Source organism: Trichechus manatus, unplaced genomic scaffold (assembly GCF_000243295.1).
Source record: "Trichechus manatus latirostris isolate Lorelei unplaced genomic scaffold, TriManLat1.0 scaffold00055, whole genome shotgun sequence".
NCBI lineage: Eukaryota > Metazoa > Chordata > Mammalia > Sirenia > Trichechidae > Trichechus > Trichechus manatus.
The window spans coordinates 1,485,283-1,506,627 of NW_004443991.1; the positions used below are offsets into that span (position 1 = coordinate 1,485,283).

At 40.7% G+C, this 21,345-nt stretch overlaps 1 protein-coding gene across 1 annotated transcript in view; it reads left to right on the forward strand.

Moving 5' to 3' along the window:
• The window catches only part of ADGRG7 (adhesion G protein-coupled receptor G7), a 118,954-nt gene that overhangs the window by 15,964 nt on the left and 81,645 nt on the right, over positions 1 to 21,345 (forward strand). Inside the window, exons 2-4 of the mRNA XM_004378165.2 lie at positions 10,636 to 10,749; positions 11,955 to 12,059; positions 14,742 to 14,854. Coding sequence (XP_004378222.1) covers positions 10,636 to 10,749; positions 11,955 to 12,059; positions 14,742 to 14,854 — 332 coding nt within the window. The remainder of the gene's footprint in view (positions 1 to 10,635; positions 10,750 to 11,954; positions 12,060 to 14,741; positions 14,855 to 21,345) is intronic.

Here is a 21,345-nt window from a genome sequence, read left to right on the forward strand (position 1 = left end):
CTTGTCTGTAGGCACGATACTTTTCACCTTATTCTCCAATTGGCAGGGTCAGTCACTCTGATATGGTACAGCAGGGCAGGTCTCGCTGAAGAGGAGTTGCTGGGATGGGTTGTTTGTGGCACTTACTATAGCCACCAGGGCAGGTCAGTAATCCATGCAGGGCAGGTTCCGGTAGGCCGTGCCTGTGCTGCTTGGTGGTGTGATGTTAACCGCACGGTGCAAGTAGGCAGGATGGAGGGGGGAGACTGTGATGTGTGGAGCTAAGATGGGTATGGGAGAGAGGAACAGGAGCCAAAAACATAGAAACAAAAAAGAGTGCTGGGGAGCTTGCCGTTGGAGTGGAGAGAAGAGAGACTATGAAATGGAGAAAAACAAAAAGGGGAAGAAGAATTAAAAAAAGAAAAGAATGAATAAATAAAAATTGAAAGAAAAAAGAACAGTAAAGCTCCTAGGGATCCCACTGGTGCAGTACGAGGTCTGGGGAAGTTGTTCCCAGGTGTTGCAGTACAGCCTGGCTAGAAGGAATGGAGGAATTCAGTGCCAGGTATTCAGGGGACAGGAAGAGAAGGAAGGTATAGAGAGACGAGAAACTGAGTAATGAAGAAAGACAAAAAGGGAAAAGAAAACAAAACAAATTTAAAAAAAAAGTACAAGAAAAGCCCCCCAAAAAACAGAAAGGAAAAAAAAAAAACCCAGAAAAAGAAAGAAATGCTCTCAGGGATCCCTCTGCACGTCTGTGCAAGCTGAGGGGGTAGGTCCCAAGACACGTAGAACTGCCCAGCCAGAAAGGGCTCCCAACTTGAGAAAAGGAAAAGAAAACAAATAAACAATTCAAAACAAACAAACAAACAAAAGCCCCAGGATCCCACCAGTGTGGCAGCCCAGACTGGGTAGCAATTCCACACTCGAATGGAGCTCTGCAGCCCCCCAGGAAGAAGCAAAGATGGTGCACGGAGCCAGGTATTTGAGTGAAAGGAGGGAGAGGTGGTGAGAGGTAAGGAAGAAATCAAAAGAAGCAGAAAAAAGCAACACCAGCAGCCAACAAATGGCACAAAGGGAGTCGGCCAGTGTGGGTGGGTGGAATCCAAGCAGCTGGTGCTTCCCGGCCAAGAGACTGTGGGCCAAGTAGGGGTGAAGAAGGATGGGGTGTTGGGGGTGGGAAAGTGTATATCGCCAATTACTGGTTGTTTTGTCTCCTGCTGGAAGCTCCATGAAGCTGCTTTCTTGTACCCCCTATTTGCTAGTCTCTGATAGGAGTACAAGATGGCAGATCTGTGCTGCGTTAGCTGATAGGGGACCTCTGCACGAACCTCTCCTCGCTCTCTGTTCTCTGTCAGTTTTCTCACTCCATTTGGTGCTTGGCTAAGTTCTTTATCTCTTCATTTGATGTTTTAGGGTTTCAGGATTGCTGTTTTCTCTGTTTGGCTTAGTTTTTCAGACCTTTTCTGTGGAGGGACAGCGTGGTGCTTCTCCCTAGAGTGCCATGTTGCCGGAAGTCCCACTTTTTAACACTTTAAAGGGGTATTTTGCAGCATATTTGCCCAATGCAATGCATAGTTTGATTTCTTGACTTCTTCCTCCATGGGTGTTGATTGTGAATCCAAGTAAAAAGAAATCCTTGACAACTTCAATCTTCTCTCCGTTTATCATGATGTTGTTTACTGGTCCAGTTGTGAGGATTTTTGTTTCCTTTATGTTGAGGTGTAATCCATACTGAAGGCTATGGTCTTTGATTTTCATCAGTAAGTACTTTAAGTCCTCCTTACTTTCAGCCAGCAAGATTATGTCATCTGTATATCAGAGGTTGTTAGTGTGTCTTCACTCAATCCTGATGCTGTGTTCTTCTTTTTATTGTCCAGTTTCTCAGATTATTTGCTCAGCCTACAGATTGCATTTTAAGTATGGTGAAAGAATACAACCCTGATGCACGCCTTTCTTAACTTCAAACCATGCAGTATCCTCTTGTTCTGTTCAAATGACTGCCTCTTGGTCTAAGTACAGGCTCCTCATGGGCACAATTAAGTGTTCTGGAATTCCTATTCTTCACAATGTTGTCCATAATTTGTTATGATTCACACAGTTGAATGCCTTTGCATAGTCAATAAAACGCAGGTAAACATCTTTCTGATATTCTCCACTTTCAGCCACGATCCGTCTGACATCAGTAATGCCATCCCTTGTTCCACATTCTCTTTCGAATCTGACTTGAATTTCTGGCAGTTCCTTGTTGATATACTGCTGCAACCACTTTTGAATGATCTTCAGCAAAATTCTACTTGTGTGTGACATTAATAATATTGTTCAATAATTTTTGCATTCTGTTGGATCACCTTTCTTTGGAATGGGTGTAAATATGAATCTCTTCCAGTTGGTTGACCAGGTAGCTGTCTTCCAAATTTCTTGGCATAAACAAGTGAATACTTCCAGCGCTGCATCTGTTTGTTGAAATATCTGAATTGGTATTCCGTCAATTCCTGGAGCCTATTTTTTGCCAATGCTTTCAGTGCAGCTTGGACCTCTTCCTTCAACACCATCAGTTCTTGAATTATAGCAATTCTTTAATCTTAATCTTAAGGGATAAGGATCTGTGACTCATCTGGCTACTTCTGCTGACAGGGGGCAGAGTTTTAGGGACCTAGGAACAGACAAAGAATGATTAGCTCCTGGGGGTAGCAGGCAAAGAAGACTTAGTGTGGAAAAGGAGAACTATAGAGTAGAAGAAAGTATATATGGAGGCTGAGGCTGTTTCTTAAAGAGTAGTCTTAAGTCTTCTAGTGGCTCCTACTCCCACCCTGGTTCAGGGGGGTTGGCTGTCTTTGTAGTCCCATAAATATTCTGCACTTTGGTGAACTGTGCCTGTAGGGGAAGACTTTGGATCTATGAGCGCATACTTCACCCTGGTGTAGTGGATCCAAGGCTTGACTCTAGCTACCTTCACCAAGGAGTGGGTGACTAGAACTTCATAAGGACTGGTCCACTTGGGTTGAAGCTGACTATGAGAATGATGGCTGCCCCACTTCTTTATGAGATGAAGAGGGGTATCTGTGGGAAAGAACATATGACTAGAAACATACTGGTTAATAGCTTTCAGAGTTACATATAGTGACCTAAGATACCTGGAAACACTAAGATATTTGTAAACACTAAGCACTACATCCCCAGGCTGCTTAAGGAAGGGTCTCCCATACAGCATTTCAGAGGGGCTCAACTGGAGCCTGCTTCTAGGGGCCACTCGGACTCTCAACAGGGCAATGTGTAGCAGTTGATCCAGGACAGGTTGGTCTCTTGGCAGAGCTTAGCTAATGTCTTCTTTAAGGTGTGGTTCATACTGTGGCCTCCAGGAAGTGTGTGATTTCCACCGGATTCCTAAATGCCCTGAAACTTCTTGGTAACCTTGGATACAAAATCTCCTCCATTATCGCTTTGAATTGAATAAGGTAGGCCAAATCTAGGAATAATTTCATTAAGAAGAGATTTGCTTACCTCTGACACCTTTTCTGTTTGGCAGGGGAAGTCTTCTACCCATCCAGTAAAAGTGTCTACAAACACTAAGAGATATTTGAAACCTCCTTTAGCTGTTGGCATAACAGTAAAGTCTACTTGTCACTCCTCTCCAGGTCCATTCCCACAGCCTGTGAAATGGCAGGCCTATTTTTGAATAGCCTTTTGTAGATTAGGCCCTTTAATCAGTTTGGCTAGCCAGGGAACTATAGCATCCCGACTGTAATGTGTGCTCTCATGAGCTGCCTTTATTATCAGGTGCATCAGGTGTTCTGGTATTAACACCTATCCTTGGGAATCTTAAAACCGCTCGTCCTCTGCTCTGTTGTTAAGGTCAAAGCCCCATTCATAAGCTCTGTTTATCTCACAATCAGTGTACTGGGGGTTTTCTGGCAGCTGAAGATTAGGAATTATAGCAAGGCAGTTGGTGGAGTTTTTTGTCCTAGCTGCTTGTTTGGCTGCCTAATCAGCAAGGTGATTTCCTTTAATTATGTGAGATTTTCCTCTCTGATGTCTGAGGCAGCACATAACTGCCACTTCTGCTGGTAAATTTACTGCTTCTAGGAGGGCTAAAATCTCCTCTGCATGTTTTATTTCCCCTTCACCTGAAGTTAGGAGCCCTCTTTCTTTCCAGATGGCTCCGCGGGCATGAAGCCCTGCAAAGACATACCTGGAATCTGTGTATATACTGGTCCGTTCCTTGGAGCTCAGTTGGAGGGCTTGGGTTAAAGCAATAAGTTCTGCCTTTTGAGCAGAGGTCCCAAAACTGTATGGACCCAGAAAACCCTCTAGGCTGGCCATTGTGATCCAATCCAGTAGGCATTTGTCTCAGTGGAAATTACCCTGAGGAGACTTGGGTGGATCCCTGGCCACATTGCACCCCACTACAGGTGTGTGCTGGGGACGCTATTCCCTGGGCAGGACCAGGAATTTCTGACTCATTAGGGGACGATGAGCAATTTGCTGGAGAGTTGGCGGAGGGTTCCACCGAAGGGGTAGCAGTAGTCGCTGCTGCAGTTGGCACAAGGCCCTGCCAGCCCCAGCGCAGGTGCAGGGCTGGGAACCAGTCCCAAAACTCCAGGTGGATAAGGTGGAGGGGGCACAGGTGGAGATAAATACAAATCTGGGTGGAGCTCAGGTTTTTGACCTAAGCACCTCTCTGTACACAGGGCTACCGACTTGAAACAAAAAGCCTGTGTTTCTCCCAGGCAAATCATAGTTACTGTTTTAGCATATGCAGTTAGGTATTCCTTCTGTACAACATTAGGAAAGAGAAACCTAAACATGTAACCCTTTTTTAAAACATTCTAGATTTGTCCTCTCTTCTCCACACCTTAACTATCTTCCTATTCGTATGCATATGGCCTCGGGCCTCTGCCTGGGAGGAACCAGAAGACCCTGGCCCCCTATCAATCATCTCGCTTATCTGGCCTGACTTTTGCCCCAGACCTCTCCAGGTGGAGCTTCTCTTCCCTTCCTTTTTCCCCTGCCCCATTAGCTTACACTGTTTTTGTAGGTTTTTATTTTGCCAGAGAGACATAAAGGTTTCTATGTAGGGGATTTCATCCCATTTTCCCTCTCTTTTGCAAAACAGATCTAACTGTAAGATGCTAGCACCAGTAAAGGTACACTAGGTTAGTCTCCCATATTTCACTCACTCACGTACTCATTCAGAACCAGAACCATAACTAGGACCTCAGTCGACCAGAAACTAGGGTGCCCATTCTCTGTTGTAGGCTAGGGGGAGTGTCGGAGCAAGTAACGAGGGTGTCTTAGTAGGGTTTCAATCCCCCTTAATGGGGATGTCTTAGTCCTGCTTTCGATCCTTCAGATACCTCCCTATCTCCAATCCTAACTACTTACACTTAACAAGAGAAATTTTGAGGGCACTTACCTAGTGGATGTCCATACCTGAGTCACTTTCTTATTCTCCAAGTAAAAGCACCTCAGGCCGGTCGCCTCCTCAGTAGCAGTTAGGAGACCCACTCGATCCTCCCGAACAAGAGGCTAGGTGTGCACTGAGGGTTTGTGGAGGCTCCACTCACGATCGAGGGGGTACTGGGCTCTGGATGGAGGGTATGTATGATCCGCTGGTCCAGTCTGGGGTGCCAAAATTGTTACTGAACACTTGAAGGTGAGTTCTATCCAGCACGCTCAGGCCTGTCAATAATCTGAACGCTGGTCTTCGAGAAAGAGAATGTAACTTTATTGCAATGTGTAGAACAAGGAGCCAGGAGGAAGTTCCTCAGATCTGACTACCCGAGCTATGGGGAAGCAGGGCTTATATGCGATTTAGGCAGCACGATGGCAGCCGCACAGGTGTACTGGGGAAAATTCTGGAAAGCAGCTGGGAAACAGGAGGCGACATGGTACTTGTCAGACCTCAGCTTCGGAATAGGGTGTGGGTTACGATTTTCCTTCTGATTCATTCCACCTGTTGCTGCGTCCTCTGTTGAGGTCAATTAACGGTCACAGCTGGCCCTTCTGTGCATGCGAGTCAGGCCAACTCTGACTTGGGCCAGTTTAAGGACTGGCATTCATAGGATCAGGTTACACTGCCTTCTGAAATGGTTGAACTTCGACCAGTTCATTTTGGTACAGTGACTGTGTATTCCGCCCATGTTCTTTTGATGCTTCCTGCATCGTTTAATATTTTCCCCATGGAATCCTTCAATATTGCAACTCTAGGAGTGAAATTTTTTAAAGTTCTTTCAGCTTGAAAAATTCCGAGTGTGTTCTTCCCTTTTGATTCTCTATCTCCAGGTCTTTGCACATTTCATTACAATACTTTACTTTGTCTTCTCGAGCTGTCCTTTGAAATCTTCGGTTCAGCTCTTTTACTTCATCATTTCTTCCATTTATATTAGGTACTCTGTGTTCAAGAGCAAGTTTCAGAGTCTCTTCTGACATCCATTTTGGTCTTTTCTGTCTTTCCTGTCTTCTTAATGACCTCTTGCTTCATGTATTATGTCCTTGATGTCATTCCACAACTCATCTGGTCTTCGGCCATCAGTGTTCAATGCATCAAATTTATCTTGAGATGGTCTCTAAATTCAGGTGGGATATATTCAAGGTGGTACTTTGGCTCTCATGGACTTATTCTAGTTTTCTTCAGCTTCAACTTGAACTTGCATATGAGCAATTGATGGTCTGTTCCACAGTCGGCCCCTGGCCTTGTTCTGACTGATGATATTGAGCTTTTCTGTCGTCTCTTTCCACAGATGTAGTCTATTTGATTCCTGTGTATTCCATCAGGTAAGGTCCATGTGTATAGTAGCCGTTTATGTTGTTGAAAAAAGGTACTAGCAATGAATAAGTCATTGGTATTGCAAAATTCATCATGCAATCCCCGGCATTGTTTCTATCACCAAGGCCATGTTTTCCAACTACCAATCCTTCTTCTTTGTTTCCAACTTTCACATTCCAATCATCAGTAATTATCACTGCATCTTGATTGCATGTTTGATCAATTTTAGACTACAGAAGTTGGTAAAAATTTTCAATTTCTTCATCTTTGGCCTTAGTGGTTGGTGTGTAAATTTGAATAATAGTCATATTAACCGGTCTTCTTTGTAGGCGTATGGATTTTATCCTATCGCTGACAGTGTTGTACTTCACGACAGATCTTGAAATGTTCTTTTTGGCTATGAATGCAACATCATTCCTCTTCAATTTGTTGTTCCTGGCATAGTAGACCATATAATTGCGTGATTCAAAATCAGTTTGTTGTACTGTGGTGGCTTGCATGTTGCTGTGATACTGGAAGGTTTGCCACTGGTATTTCAAATACGAGCAGGGTCAATCTTGGTGGACAGGTTTCAGTGGAGCTTCCAGACTAAGACAGATTAGGAAGAAGGAACTGGCAGTCTACTTCTGAAAAAACTGGCCAGCAAAAACCTTATGAATAGCAACAGAACATTGTCTGATACAGTGCCAGAAGATGAGCCCCTCAGGTTGGAAGGCACTCAAAAGACGACTGGGGAAGAGCTGCCTCCTCAAAGGAGAGTCAGCCTTAACGATGTGAATGGAATCAAGCTTTTGGGACATTCATCTGTTAATGTGGCACGACCCGAAATGAGAACAGCTGCAAACATCCATTAATAATGAGAACATAGAATGTACACAGTATGAATCTAGGAAAATTGGAAGTTGGCAAAAATGAAATGGAACACATAAAGATTGATATCTTAGGTATTAGTGAGCTGAAATGAACTGGTACTGGATATTTTTAATTAGACAATCATATGGTCTACTATGCCAGGAATGACAAATTGAAGAGAAATGGCTTTATGATAGTCTGTTCTTAAGTATGAGTTGTCTGTAAGACGGGCGTTTGTGACCTGGGAACTGCCTGTGCATACAATGGAATTATTGTGGGTTGAATTGTGTCCCCCAAAAATGTGTGTCAACTTGTCTAGTCCATGATTCCCAGTATTGTGTGACTGTCCACCATTTTTCCATCTGATGTGATTTTCCTATGTGTCATAAATCCTACCTCTATGATGTTAATGAGGGAGGATTAGAAGCAGTTATATTAATGAGACCTGACTCAATCTACATGATTAGGTTGTGTCTTGAATCAATCTCTTTTGAGATATAAAAGAGAAATCCAGCAGAGAGACAAGGGGACCTCACACCATCCAGAAAGCAGCGCCAGGAGCAGAGCACTTCCTTTGGACCTGGGGTACCTGTGCTGAGAACCTCCTAGACAAGGGGAAGATTGATGACAAGGACCTTCCTCTAGAGCCAATGGAGAGAGAGGGCCTTCCCCTAGAGCTGGCACCCTGAATTTGGACTTCTAACCACCTAAACTGTGAGAGACTAAATTTTTCTTTGTTAAAGCCATCGACTTGTGATATTTCTGTTATAGCAGCACTAGATAACTAAGACAGGAATGTTACTCAGCCGGTATGAGAAAAGAAGTATTTTGTTTTAATTGTACTTTAGATGAAGGTTTACAGAGCAAACTAGTTTCTCATTAAACCATTAATACACATATTGTTTTGTGACATTGGTTGCCAACTCCACGACATTACCAGTTTTCTTGTCCCCTCTTGCTTTCTCATCCCTGCCCTTGAGCTGGTGTGGCCATTTAGTCTCATTTTGTTTTACAGGCCTGCCTAATCTTTGGCTGAAGGGTGAACCTCAGGAGTGACATCAGTACTGAGTTAAAAGGGTGTCTGGGGACCATAGTCTTGGGGTTTCTCCAGTCTCTGTCAGACTAGCAAGCCTGGATTTTTTTTTGTTTGTTTGTTTGTTTTGTGAATTTGAATTTTGTTCTACATTTTTCTCCAGCTCTGTCTAGGATCCTCTATTGTGATCCCTGCCAGAGCAGTCAGTGGTGGTAAGTGGTCACCATCTGTTTGGTCTGGGCTCAGTCTGGTGGAGGTTGTGGTATTTGTGGTCCATTAGTCCTTTGGACTCATCTTTCCCTTGTGCAGAGACCTGGGAACAGGAGAAGGTGTGGTGGGCTTCCTGGCCCATGGAGGGAGAAAGCTGAGTGCCTTTGGGCAGAGGCCAGGGGCCAGGGAGATATGTTCCTGTGAGCATGGCTGGGAAGAGGCTGTCTTGATGGAAGAACTGTATCCTGAGTGTTCCTGAGCCTGAATCATAACTTGTAACCTCCCTAATAAACTCCATAATCGTGAGTATGATCTGTGAGTTCTGTGTGGCCATTGCAATGAATTATCGAACCCAGCAGAGAAGTAGTGCTGTTGGAGGGGTGGTTGGTGCCGGAATTGGTAAAGATGTTGGAGAGAGGAGAATGTCTGACCTCTGCCTCATAGAAATCAGCCTTGGGCTGTTGATCTTGATTCTCTTTCCCTCTTGTGAAGTTAGAGGAGGTCAGATACCGCCCACAAGCCATTTTTACAATGTATGATGTCCTTGATGTCATCCCATAACTCACCTGGTGTTCGGTCATTGGTGTTCAATGCGTCAAATCTATTCTTGAGATGGTCTCTAAATTCAGGTGGGATATACTCAAGGTCATATTTATCTCTCGTGGACTTGTTTTAATTTTCTTCAGCTTCAGCTTGAACTGGGATATAAGCAATTGGTCTGTTCTGCCTTCGGCCCCTGGCAGATGCTATTGAGCTTCTCCATCGTCTCCTTCCAGAGATGTAGTCAGTTTGATTCTGTGTATTCCATTTGGCAAAGTTCATGTGTATAGTCGCCGTTTGTTGCTGAAAAAAGGTATTTGCAAGGAATAAGCCAAAGCCGTTGGTCTTGCAAAATTCTATCATGTGATCTCTGACGTCATTTCCATCACCAAGACCATATTTTCCAAACTATGGATCCTTCTTCTTTGTTGCCTACTTTTGCATTTCATTCATATAATAAGTATCATATGCTTATACTTATTATATATTCCTTTTTAGCTTCATTCACTTCCCCTCTGCCTGAAGTATCCCCCTAAGAAACATTACTGATTATGTCAGTCCCTTGTTTTAACATCTCTCTAGGCTAATTCAGGATTAAATCTTCTTAGCTTGGTCAAAAAGGCTCCTCACAATGTAGTCCATGTCTTTCTGTTACGCCGCATAGAATCAATGCTCCTAGTATGTTAAATTTTTCATGTTACTTGGACACATCAATACTTACATGTTTTTGTTTTATTGCACTTTGTATCCTGCCTAATTGGGCCACCCATTTTTACCTGGCTTTTCTAGATTTAATATTAAAACTTAATTCAAATACCACATCTTCTGGAAAGTCTTCCCTGGCTGTGTTAGCCCTGTCCTCAACATCTCTTCTTTGAAATCTTACAGCACTTGTAAGTCTGCATGTTGATTTGGTTTGTCTGTCTATCTATTAATCTATCATCATTTATCTATCTAAGCTATATAATCTCCTGTTTCACTAAAGCTATTATAATCTTCTTGGACAAGGTTTTGTGTCTCTCAAATATACCAAAAAAAAAAAAAAAAAAAACCCATAACATCTAATAAGCATTGTATACCCTGTGTATATTTTCAGTGTGTATTTTTGTTGATGATGATATTATAGAGGCTAGTTTTCAGCAATGACATTCAAAAGAACAGTTTTACATACAGAGACTAAATGGCCACAACCCTGAATGGAGAAACTAACCAGTTATTTCATGAAGTATTTTGTTATTTATTGCGGCTTTAGGAACATTTACACCCCCATCGACCATCCCAATAGAGTTCTGCAGGCATGGTGGAACCTGGGATAATGGCAGATGTATTTGTACAGAAGAATGGAAAGGTCTGAGATGTACAATCGGTAAGTCACTTGGAATAATACCAGGGTGTGAGGTTTGGGTGACTCTTGTGTTAATAATGATAGAAGCAAAGCTTCTAGAAGCCTCAGTTAACAATTACAGTAACAATAGCCATAATGGTAATAATGTTAAAATATGTTTATCAGTTCCATAAATACATTTTATTGAATTTTTATTGAGTTACTGAGTTTTCTTCCTAGGCTATAGACCTGAACATTGTCTGTCTCCAAATGCCAAGTTTCTCTGTAAACCCATAGTTGCATTTTTTTTTTTTTTTCCTAGCTGCAGGGCCTAAATGAGGGCAAAGTTTGAGATGGTTCCCACAGATCCTTTCAGTTGGTGATATGTCATATTACCCGAATTCAAATATCAAAATTTTAACATATTTACCTTTTCTGAAATCAAGATACAGCTTCCTGTCAAAGTGTATACTTACATAATTTTTTTGTCTTTTTTCTCTTTTCCTTGAAACAACTAAAAAACCCACTGCCATCAAGTAGATTCTGACTCCTAGTGACCCCATGGGGTTTCCAAGGCTGTAAATCTCTATGGAAGAAGCCGATGGTGGTTTCGAACCGCTGACCTTTCAGTTAGCAGTGGATTGCTGTAAACATTGCACCACCAGGGCTACTTTTTCCTTGAAAAGTTATTATTAAATCAGTGGTTTGACTTCAGTCAATGGTATCTTAGAATCAAAATTCAAAGCCACTTGTTGATCTGAAGTGTGCTTCCCAACATTGCACACTTTCTGTTTCCTACTCAGGATCCGGAGCCCTAGAAGCCCCTCTCCTGTCATTTCCGGCACTCCTACTAGTGAGCACATCACAGGCACCCAATGACTTCAGTCTTTTTTCTTTGAACCACATCCTCATAATGCCCCTTGCCACTGGCAAGATCTTTAATTCTCAAGATTGCAACTGGTCAACACACTGTGTGCTAGTGCCCATGTCCCACCTCTACCCAGTTATATATTATGCTTTTTTTTTTTTCCTACACTAACCTGTTACCTAAACTACTAGTATCTCTAATGCCAGTTATCTTCACTAGATACGAAAGTATGGAATTCCCTGGCAGGTCATGGGGTCACGTAGGCCTTCTATCACTCTTTAAATTACACTAGGTAGGTTCTGAACTTTAACTTTGATCTAGTTTCAAACTTGAAAAAGAAAAGTATGCTTAGGATGAATTTTTTTTCTTTCCATTACAGTTAATTTCTGTGAAGAAAGTAATTATGATAATTTAACTTTTCGAAAAATTCCAGCGGGAAAATATGGACCTTCCACACAAACATGTGAAGTAGGCACTCCAAATGGTATGTGTTTTTCAAACATCTCTGCTTAGGCATAAGAATCTCTATGTTGGGTTAGACCTATGGTCCCTCCAACTAGTATCAGGTCCCAAGTATCAAGGAAAGTTTTTTGGATGAGCTTGACTACTTTTCATGATGCCAATGTTCAAAATTTAGGGAAGTACCTCACATAATCTTAATTTTCCTCAAAACTTCAAAATGGATCAGTCGCTTATGAATTCCTGTAAGTCCTTCTTTAATTGGCTTATTTTTTTAACTTATTCTATCTCCTGCTCTTTGAGTTGTATAATTTGTCCCACATTTTTAAATTAGTTTAGATTATAGACTGACATTATATCCACTCTCAGACTCCATCTTTCCAGCTAGAGATGCACAGATAAGTCTATCAACATATGGTAGCTCTTAGTCATTTTAGTTGTGCATCCTGGAAGCTTCTTCATACTTTCTTGACAAAAGAAAATGTCATTTATTCCACATGACAATTTAAAACTTTACATAGAGGCATTCCAAGAGTAAAGTAGCAAATAATATTTCCTGTTTCTAATGTGCTCCCTGCTAATACCCAGGATTTTGATGACTTCTTTGATTTCAGTGCTACAGTGGGCAATATCTTCTGGCAATAGCCTTTAGAAACATATAGATCCCATTCCTGAGAATTAGAGCCCATTATGACACATCACTTTCCCTAAATGTTTTACCTGCCCTTTGCTTACATTGACTTTCATCTGCCTAATGCCTCACCTCTCACATCTTCCTGCAGGTATCCCCCACTTCCTATGGAAGTGGATACCTCCGAAACATAGCCAGTTATTGAAAATGTTTGATAACACCACTGTCAGTAATGATCTTGGGGAGAATTTCACATTTTATTTAGATATTCATTTTATGTGTATGCCAAGAGCTCTTTGAAAGGCTAAATAAATAATAGATACTGCTCTTTCCTATGTACTAATTTACCTTATTTATTCTAAGGGGTTATGTAGATATGCTTTCCATTTATCCATGATCCTACCCTTTACATAGCTTCTTTCAGCCTCTTGACTGAAAGCTCAGAAGGTAAAAGAGGGACTACAACTGTACTGTCAATTATTTCTTACACTGGTATATTTCTTATACCAATTTGTGTGTTAGATATTTCACAATAACTTATAAAATGGGTACAGCTTACAAAAAGTAACTGTATACTACTGAATCAGGAAGAGCAAAAAATGTCAGAAACATACCTATCAAGATTGCCATACTTGTTTGATATGTATCACTTTTGGGGACAAGACAATCGTCACGTTTCATTTAGTTATTTATTTTCTGAGCAACTATTATAAAAATCTGCTTATTATATTTACCTTTGAACTTCAAATTGAGCCTATAAAATAATTTTCAAAGTACAGATTCCAATTGTGGGCAAATTTTCTTTTAGTTTTATATTAATGATTACTTTTAATCACTAGATTTTGCATGGTAAATGACCAACTAACTTTTAAACGATTTTGAGTAGGTACATTCATACTTGTAGATAATATAGAAGAAAAGATGCATTTTAAATATGGCCACTTAAAAATTATTTATGTCCTATATTACTTATGTTTGAAGTTTTATTATGTCATGGAGTACAGGTGGAGCCATTGCATAAGTTAGCTTGACTCAAACCTTCTACTTTAAGTTGTAAACATTACCTCTAATTTCAGAGCTTCCAGCTGTTGCCTCAAGAAGCAGCTGGTCCAAAGCTGGTCCTAAGGGAAGTTCATCTTCTGATCATGTGCCTCTCTAATAACAGCTGAAAGTAATTTTAATCTATTAGCACCCTCTTAAGCATTAGCCATATGTGGACATAGAGCTAGGGAGACTCAGGTGATATCCTAGGAATGATTCAACAAGCATATACTGAGAACCAACCAAATATCTAAGAGGTGCTGCAATTTGATAGAAGCCTCTGCCTTTCAGGTGTTACTCAAATTTAGACAAAGAAAGAAAGACCAAAATATAATTGAACATCTAGTAGGAATTTTTCATATTGTTTCCCTCAGCACAGTATTCCCCCATTACATTCAATTCAAAACGATTATATCCCTCTTGCTGGAAGGCAGATCTTCCTTTCAGACACCAAAGGAAGGAAAGAGGTCCACTGGTCTTTTGAATTCTTGATTTAAAAAAATTCAAGACAACAAGTATTATATACCTAAAATATTTGTAGTAATTGTCTGTGTTATGAAACCACCTCAAACTGAGTGACTTAAAACAATAATGATTTAGATTACTCACAGTTCTGTGAGTTAACTGTGGCAGCAGGGCTTTGCTATAAGGTCCAAAATGACCTCACTCGCATGTCTGGGGCATTGGTGCTGGCTGTTGGCTGGAGTTCTTTGGTACTACTCCACATGGCCTCTCACCCTGTAAACTTGCTTTCTTACATGGAGATTTCAGGACAGTGTTCCAAGAGGATGAAGGCTGAAGCTTCAGGTTTCTTGAGACCCAGGCTCTGGAATTCACAAAAACGTAATTTCTTCCACATTCTATTGGTCAAAGCAAGTCACAAGGGCAACCGAGATTCAGGGAGTGGAGAAATAGGTTCCATCTCTTCCTGGGAGAAGCATCAAAGACCCATTACAAAGGGTCATGTATACAGGAACTGGTGAATGCTGTGGCCATCTTAGCAAACACTTTTTTTTTTAAATCTTTTTATTACAGCGGGATCTCCAAAGGCAACCCGACTGTGCAACCTTACTAAAGATGGAGAGATAAAATTAGAAAATGCAACAATAGGAAATTGTAACGAAAATCTGGAAACATTGGAAAATCAGGTAGGCCTGCCATGTGGCCCATAAGATGGGCAACTGGAAAAAGTTCAGACTATGTGTGAAGCTTTAGTTCTTTAGATACCTTGTGGTCAAATCAATGCCTCCAAGACTCTCAAATCAGAAATAATAAAAACTAGTTACTAAAAGCATTTTTATTTGTTTAATGTTGACATCTGTTTGTGGAAAAGGACAGTTGGGCTTGCTGGTTTTATTTCACCAAATGATATAATCCATAGCGCATTATAAATGGTCTTGTCTTTGTAGACTAGTGAAGTCTTGACTGAAAATGGATCCCAGTTGTCTCAGTTTCTTAGTGATGCTCTCACAGAAATACCATATGTGGGTGGCTTTAAAGAACAGAAATCTGTTTTTTCACAGTTTAGGAGGCTAGAAGTGTGAATTCAGGGCACAGTCTCTAGGGGAAGGCTTTCTATGTCTGCTCTGGGAGAAAATCCTTGTCTCTTTTTCAGCTTCTCTTCCTCGGTTTCTTGGTGATCTCCACATGGTATTAATCTTTCTCCATTTGTGCTTCCTTGCTTCTGTGCCTAATCTGCTCTTTTTATATGTCAAAAGTGATTGGCTTAAGACACACCCTACTATGATATGGTCTCATTAATATAACAAAGAAAACCCTATTCCCTAATGAGATTACATCCATAAGTATGTTGTTGTGTGCCACTGAGTTCATTCTAACTCATAGCGACCCCACGTGACAGAGTAGAACTGCCCTCGGAACGCTGGTGGGTTTGAACCACTGACCTTTTGGTTTGCAGCCGTTGCACCACCAAGCCTTCTTTCAACAAGCATAGGGGTTAGGATCTACAACACATATTTTTGAGGGACACAGTTCAATCCATAGTACCTGTCATTTGATACTAAAAGAAAGGTCTTGCGACGGTCTATTGTATCAGAATGAAGTAAAAACAAACAAAAAACAAAAAGCTATGACTAAAGAATCTTTGAGAAAGGGAAATTTAGACCCTGGAGCTGGGTTCAGGGCTGAGTAGGTGAGATGAGAAGTATGTCTGACTAGTTTTTTTCCATGCAGATTAAATTATTTTGACTAAGGAAGTACTGAGATGCAAATGCATGGAAGAGCTAACACTTGGGGCCTACCACGGGGAGGAAAAGGAAACTCACCTTTATGTAGGTTCTTATGTGTGCCCTGGTAGCAAAGTGGTTAAGAGCTCAGCTGCTAACCAAAAGGTCAGCAGTTCGAATCTACCAGCCACTACTTGGAAACCCTGTGGGGCAGTTCTACCCTGTTCTACAGGGTTGCTATAAGCTGGAATTGACTCGACGGCAACGGGTTTGGTTTTTTTGTGTGTGTGCTGGGCAAGTTACATATGTTAGCTCATTTAATCTTTATAAAATCTCCATGAGTTTGATGTTATTCTCATATTGTAGATAATTACAGTTAATAACACTTACCAGTTATTGAGCACCTTATAACCTATTGCCATAGAGTCAATTCCAACTCACAGTGACCCTATAGGATAGAGTAGAACTGCCCCATAGGGTTTCCAAGGCTGTAATCTTTATGGAAGCAGACTGCCACATCTTTCTCCTGTGGAGTGGCTGGTGGGATCGAACTGCTGACCTTTTGGTTAGCAGTCAAGCACTTAACCATTGCACCACCAGTTTAAGCATGCCAAATACTCTGCAGAGAATTTTACATAGGTTATTATTTTATCAAAGTTCCTGGGTGGCTCAGACGGTTTGTGCTCAAGTACTAATTGAAAGATTGGCACTTTGAACCCACCCAATGGTGCTTCGGGAGGCCCGACAATCTCCTTTCCTAAAGATTACAACCGAGAAAAGCCTATGGAGCTCAGTTCTACTCCATAAGACATGGGGTCACCTTGAGTCAGAATTGGGCTCGACAGCAGCTGGTTTATAAAAATTATTTTATCACATTTAATTCTTATAACCATACACCTGTACTTGTACCCATTGCTGCCAAAGGATTGGTAGAGCTTACTGGTCAGCCTCAAGGTTGCCCCTTGTTGGAAGACAAGTTCTAACCTAAAGTATCCGGTTACTCTCTATCTCACATGGCCACCCCTGGAACCAGGAGCTAACGAAAATCAATCCATCTAGTAACTCAAGTTGTTATTGTTGTTAGTTGCTATTGAGTCAATTCTGACTCATGGTGACCCCATGTGTTACAGAGTAGAAACGCTCCATAATGTTTTCTTGGCTGTAGTCTTTATGGATGCAGATCGCCAGACTTTTCTTCTATAGCACTGCTGTGTGGGTTCAAACCATGAACCTTTAGGTTAGTAGTTGATCACAAATTACACCATCTAGGGATCTTTATAATCACAATGTATCCACTGTATAGAAGAGGAAACTGTGACACAGAGAGCTTGAGTGTTTTGCCCAGTGAACCACAGCCAGGAAGTATCGGGGCTGCCCTTGATTTCAAAGTCCATGCACTTGTCAGTGTACCACACTGGCTCCCTTATCACAGATGGGGATGGGGAGTGACCGCCAACCATACAGGCTTGGGGGAAAGACTGCAGATTCTGGAGTCAGACAAGCCGCTTTTAGCTCCACCACTTAAAAGCTGTGTGAAATCTGGATGAGCTCCTCAGCCTCTCTGAGACTTTCTCAGGTGAAAAATGGGCATGAGAGTGCTCAGCTCATAATCTTGTGTTTCGTATTAAATGTAATAACACCTATAAAACATCTAACACATAGCAAGTACCCGGCTATTGAATGAGAGTTACTCGTTTTTGTCTGTCTGCTGATTGGATATTGTTTCTGACTTCCCCAAGTGTGAATTGCCTGTGACCTTGGTTTGATTTTTGAAATAATGCTGCCATCTAGTGAGAACTAAGCCACCCTCGTGTTGACATCCAACTCCTTTAATGACAATATGAATTAGAATGTTTTAACTTAACAACACAGAGCCATGGGGCCAAATGGTACCTGAAAAAGTTATCTTGGCCAGTGCTTCCCAAATTATCTGTGCTGAAAACCAATATTTTAATTTCCAATCCATTGCAGGCCAATAATTTTTTTGTGTGTGTCTCTTTGGCTTCCTTTATACGTGAATAATTCCTCAGACTTGTCTTTCATGAACTTGACATTTTTGAAGGGTACAGGCCAGTTATTTTGCAGAATGTCCCTGAATTCGGGTTTGTCTGATATTTCCTCACGATTAGACTCAGATTGTGCATTTTTGGCAGGATTGTCACAGAAATGATGCTGTGTCCTTCTCAGTGCATTGCATCAGGAGGCATATGATATGTATTTGTCCTATTACCAATGACGTTAACTTGGATCACTTAGTTAAGATGGTGCCTGCCATGTTTTTCTGCTATTAAATTACTATTTTCTCATTGTAATTAATAAGTATTATGTGGGCATTACTTTGAAATTCTATAATATCTTCTTATGCATGAAACTTTCACTCTCTAGTTTTAGTGTTCATTGTTGATTCTTGCCTCAATCAATATTACTGTGAGAGTTTCCAAATGATAATTTTGTACAATATAACTCTGAAGAGTTTAGTCTTTTGGATGAATTCAAGAACAATTTCATTAAATATTTACATTAAAATTACAGAGGTTTTATAATTAAAATTATATTATCTTTATAAAGTAATTTTGAGAAATTACTGTCGTTTCAATATGGAAACTTCACATCCAGGAACAAGGTATGTGTGTCTATTTTTTTCAGGTCTTGTTTTATGTTTTTTTTTTTTTTTTTGTACTTTAGATGAAGGTTTATACTACAAAAAATTTCTCATTAAACAGTACACATATTGTTTTATAACAAAGGTTAACAACCCCACGACATGTCAACACTGTTCCTTCTCGACCTCACGTTCCCTATTACCAGCTTTCCTGTCACTTCCTGCCTTCTAGTCCTTGTCCCTGGACCATTGGACCCCATTAGTTTCATTTTGTTTTATGGGGCTGTCTAATCTTTGGCTGAATGGTGACTCTCAGGAGTGACTTCATTAGTGAACTAAAAGAGTGTCCGAGGGCCATACTCTCGGGGTTTCTCCAGTCTCTGTAAGGCCAGTAAACCTGGTCTTTTTTTGTGAGTTAGAATTTTGTTCTACATTTTTCTCCAGCTCTGTCTGGGACCCTCTGTTTTGATCCCTGTCAGAGCAGTCAGTGGTGGTAACTGGGCACCATCTAGTTGTACTGCACTCAGTCTGGTGGGGGCCGTGGTAGTTGTGGTCCATTAGTCCTGTGGACTAATCTTTCCCTTGTGTCTTGTTTTCTTCATTCTCCCTTGCTCCTGAAGGGGTGAGACCAGTGGAGTATCTTAGATGGCTGCTTACAGGCTTTTAAGACTTCAGATGCTACTCACCAAGGTAGAATGCAGAACATTTTCTTTATAAACCGTGTTATGCCAGTTTAGCTGGATGTTCCCTGAGACCACAGCCCTCCGACCAGCAATTCAGTCCCTTAGGGAGTTTGGATGTGTCTATGGAGCTTCCATGACCTTTCCTTGAACAAGTTGTGCTGGCTTCCCCAGTATTGTGTACTGGCAGAACAATAATTTTGTAAAATACATAAAAATAAATTCTAGGAAAATGAAAGGAAAAAAGATATACAACATATAAAAACAATTTTTAAAGTATTAGAGTCTATAGCATAAAATTACTATGTCAGATTGCTATATGAACACCCAAAGTTCTAGCAACAAAAGTGAAAATAGATAAATCGGACTTCATGAAAATTAAAAAAAAAAAAAGCTCAATAAAGGACTTTAACAATGAGTGAAGAGACAACCTACAGACTGGGAGAAATTTGGGGGGAGCCATATATTGGACAAGGGTTTAATATGCAGAAATGTATAAAGAACTCATACAACTTAACAACAAAAAGACAACTCAATCAAAAAATGGGCAAAGGATATCTCTATTTGCAGATGATATGATCTTATACACAGAAAACTCCAAAAAATCCACAAGAAAACTACTGGAACTAATAGAAGATTTCAGAAAAGTGTCATGATACAAGATAAACATACAAAAATCAGGTGGATTCCTCTACACCAACAAAGAGAACTTTGAAGAGGAAATCACCAAATCAATGCCATTTACAGTAGCCCCCAAGAAGATAAAATACTTAGGAATAAACCTAACCAGAGACGTAAAATACCTATACAATGAAAACTACAAGACACCACTGCAAGAAACCAAAAGAGACCTACATAAGTGGAAAAACATACCTTGCTCAAGGATAGGAAGACTCAACATTGTGAAAATGTCAATTCTACCCAAAGCCATCTACAGATACAATGCAACCCCAATCCAAATTCCAACAACATTTTTTAACGAGTTAGAGAAACAAATCACCAACTTCATATGGAAAGGGAAGAGGCCCTGGATAAGGAAAGCATTACTGAAGAAGAAGAACAAAGTGGGAGGCCTCACACTACCTGATTTTAGAACCTATTATACTGCCACTGCCACAGTACTCAAAACAGCATGCTACTGGTACAACAACAGATATATAGACCAATGGAAGAGAATTGAAACTACAGACATAAATTCATCCACTTATGAGCAGCTGATGTTTGACAAAGGCCCGAAGTCTGTTAATTGGGGAAACTGGATATCCATCTTCAAAAAACTGAAACAAGACCCATACCTCACACCATGCCCAAAAACTAACTCAAAATGGATCAAAGACCTAAATATAGAATTGAAAATGATAAAGATCATGGAAGAAAAAATAGGGACAATGCTAGGAGCCCTAATACATGGCATAAACAAATTACAAATCATAAGTAACAATGCTCAAACACCAGAAGAGAAACTAGATAACTGGGAACTCCTAAAAATCAAACATTTATACTCATCAAAAGACTTCACCAAAAGAGTAAAAAGACAACCTACAGACTGGGAAAGAATTTTTGGCTATGACATATCCTATCAGGGTCTAATCTGTAAAATCTACAAGATACTGCAAAACCTCAACAACAAAAACACAAACAGCCCTATTAAAAAATGGGCAAAGGATATGAACAGGCACTTTACCAAAGAAGACATTCAGGCAGCTAGCAGATACATGAGGAAATGCTCACGATAGTTAGCCATTAAAGAAGTGCAAATCAAAACTACAATGAGATACCATCTCACCCCAACAAAGCTAGCATTAACCCAAAAAACACAAAATAATAAATGTTGGAGAGATTGTAGAGAGACTGGAACACTTATGCACTGCTGATGGGAATGTAAAATGGTACAACCACTTTGGAAATCGATTTGTCCCTTCCTTAAAAAGCTAGAAATAGAAGTACCATAGGATCCAGCAATCCCACTCCTTGAAATATATCCTAGAGAAATAACAGCCATCACACGAATAGATATATTCACACCTGCGTTCATTGCAGCACTGTTCACAATAGCTAAAAGATGGAAACAACCTAAGTGCCCATGAACAGATGAACGGATAAACAAATTATGGTATATTCACACAGTGGAATACTGCTCAATGATAAAGAATTAATGATGAATCCGTGAA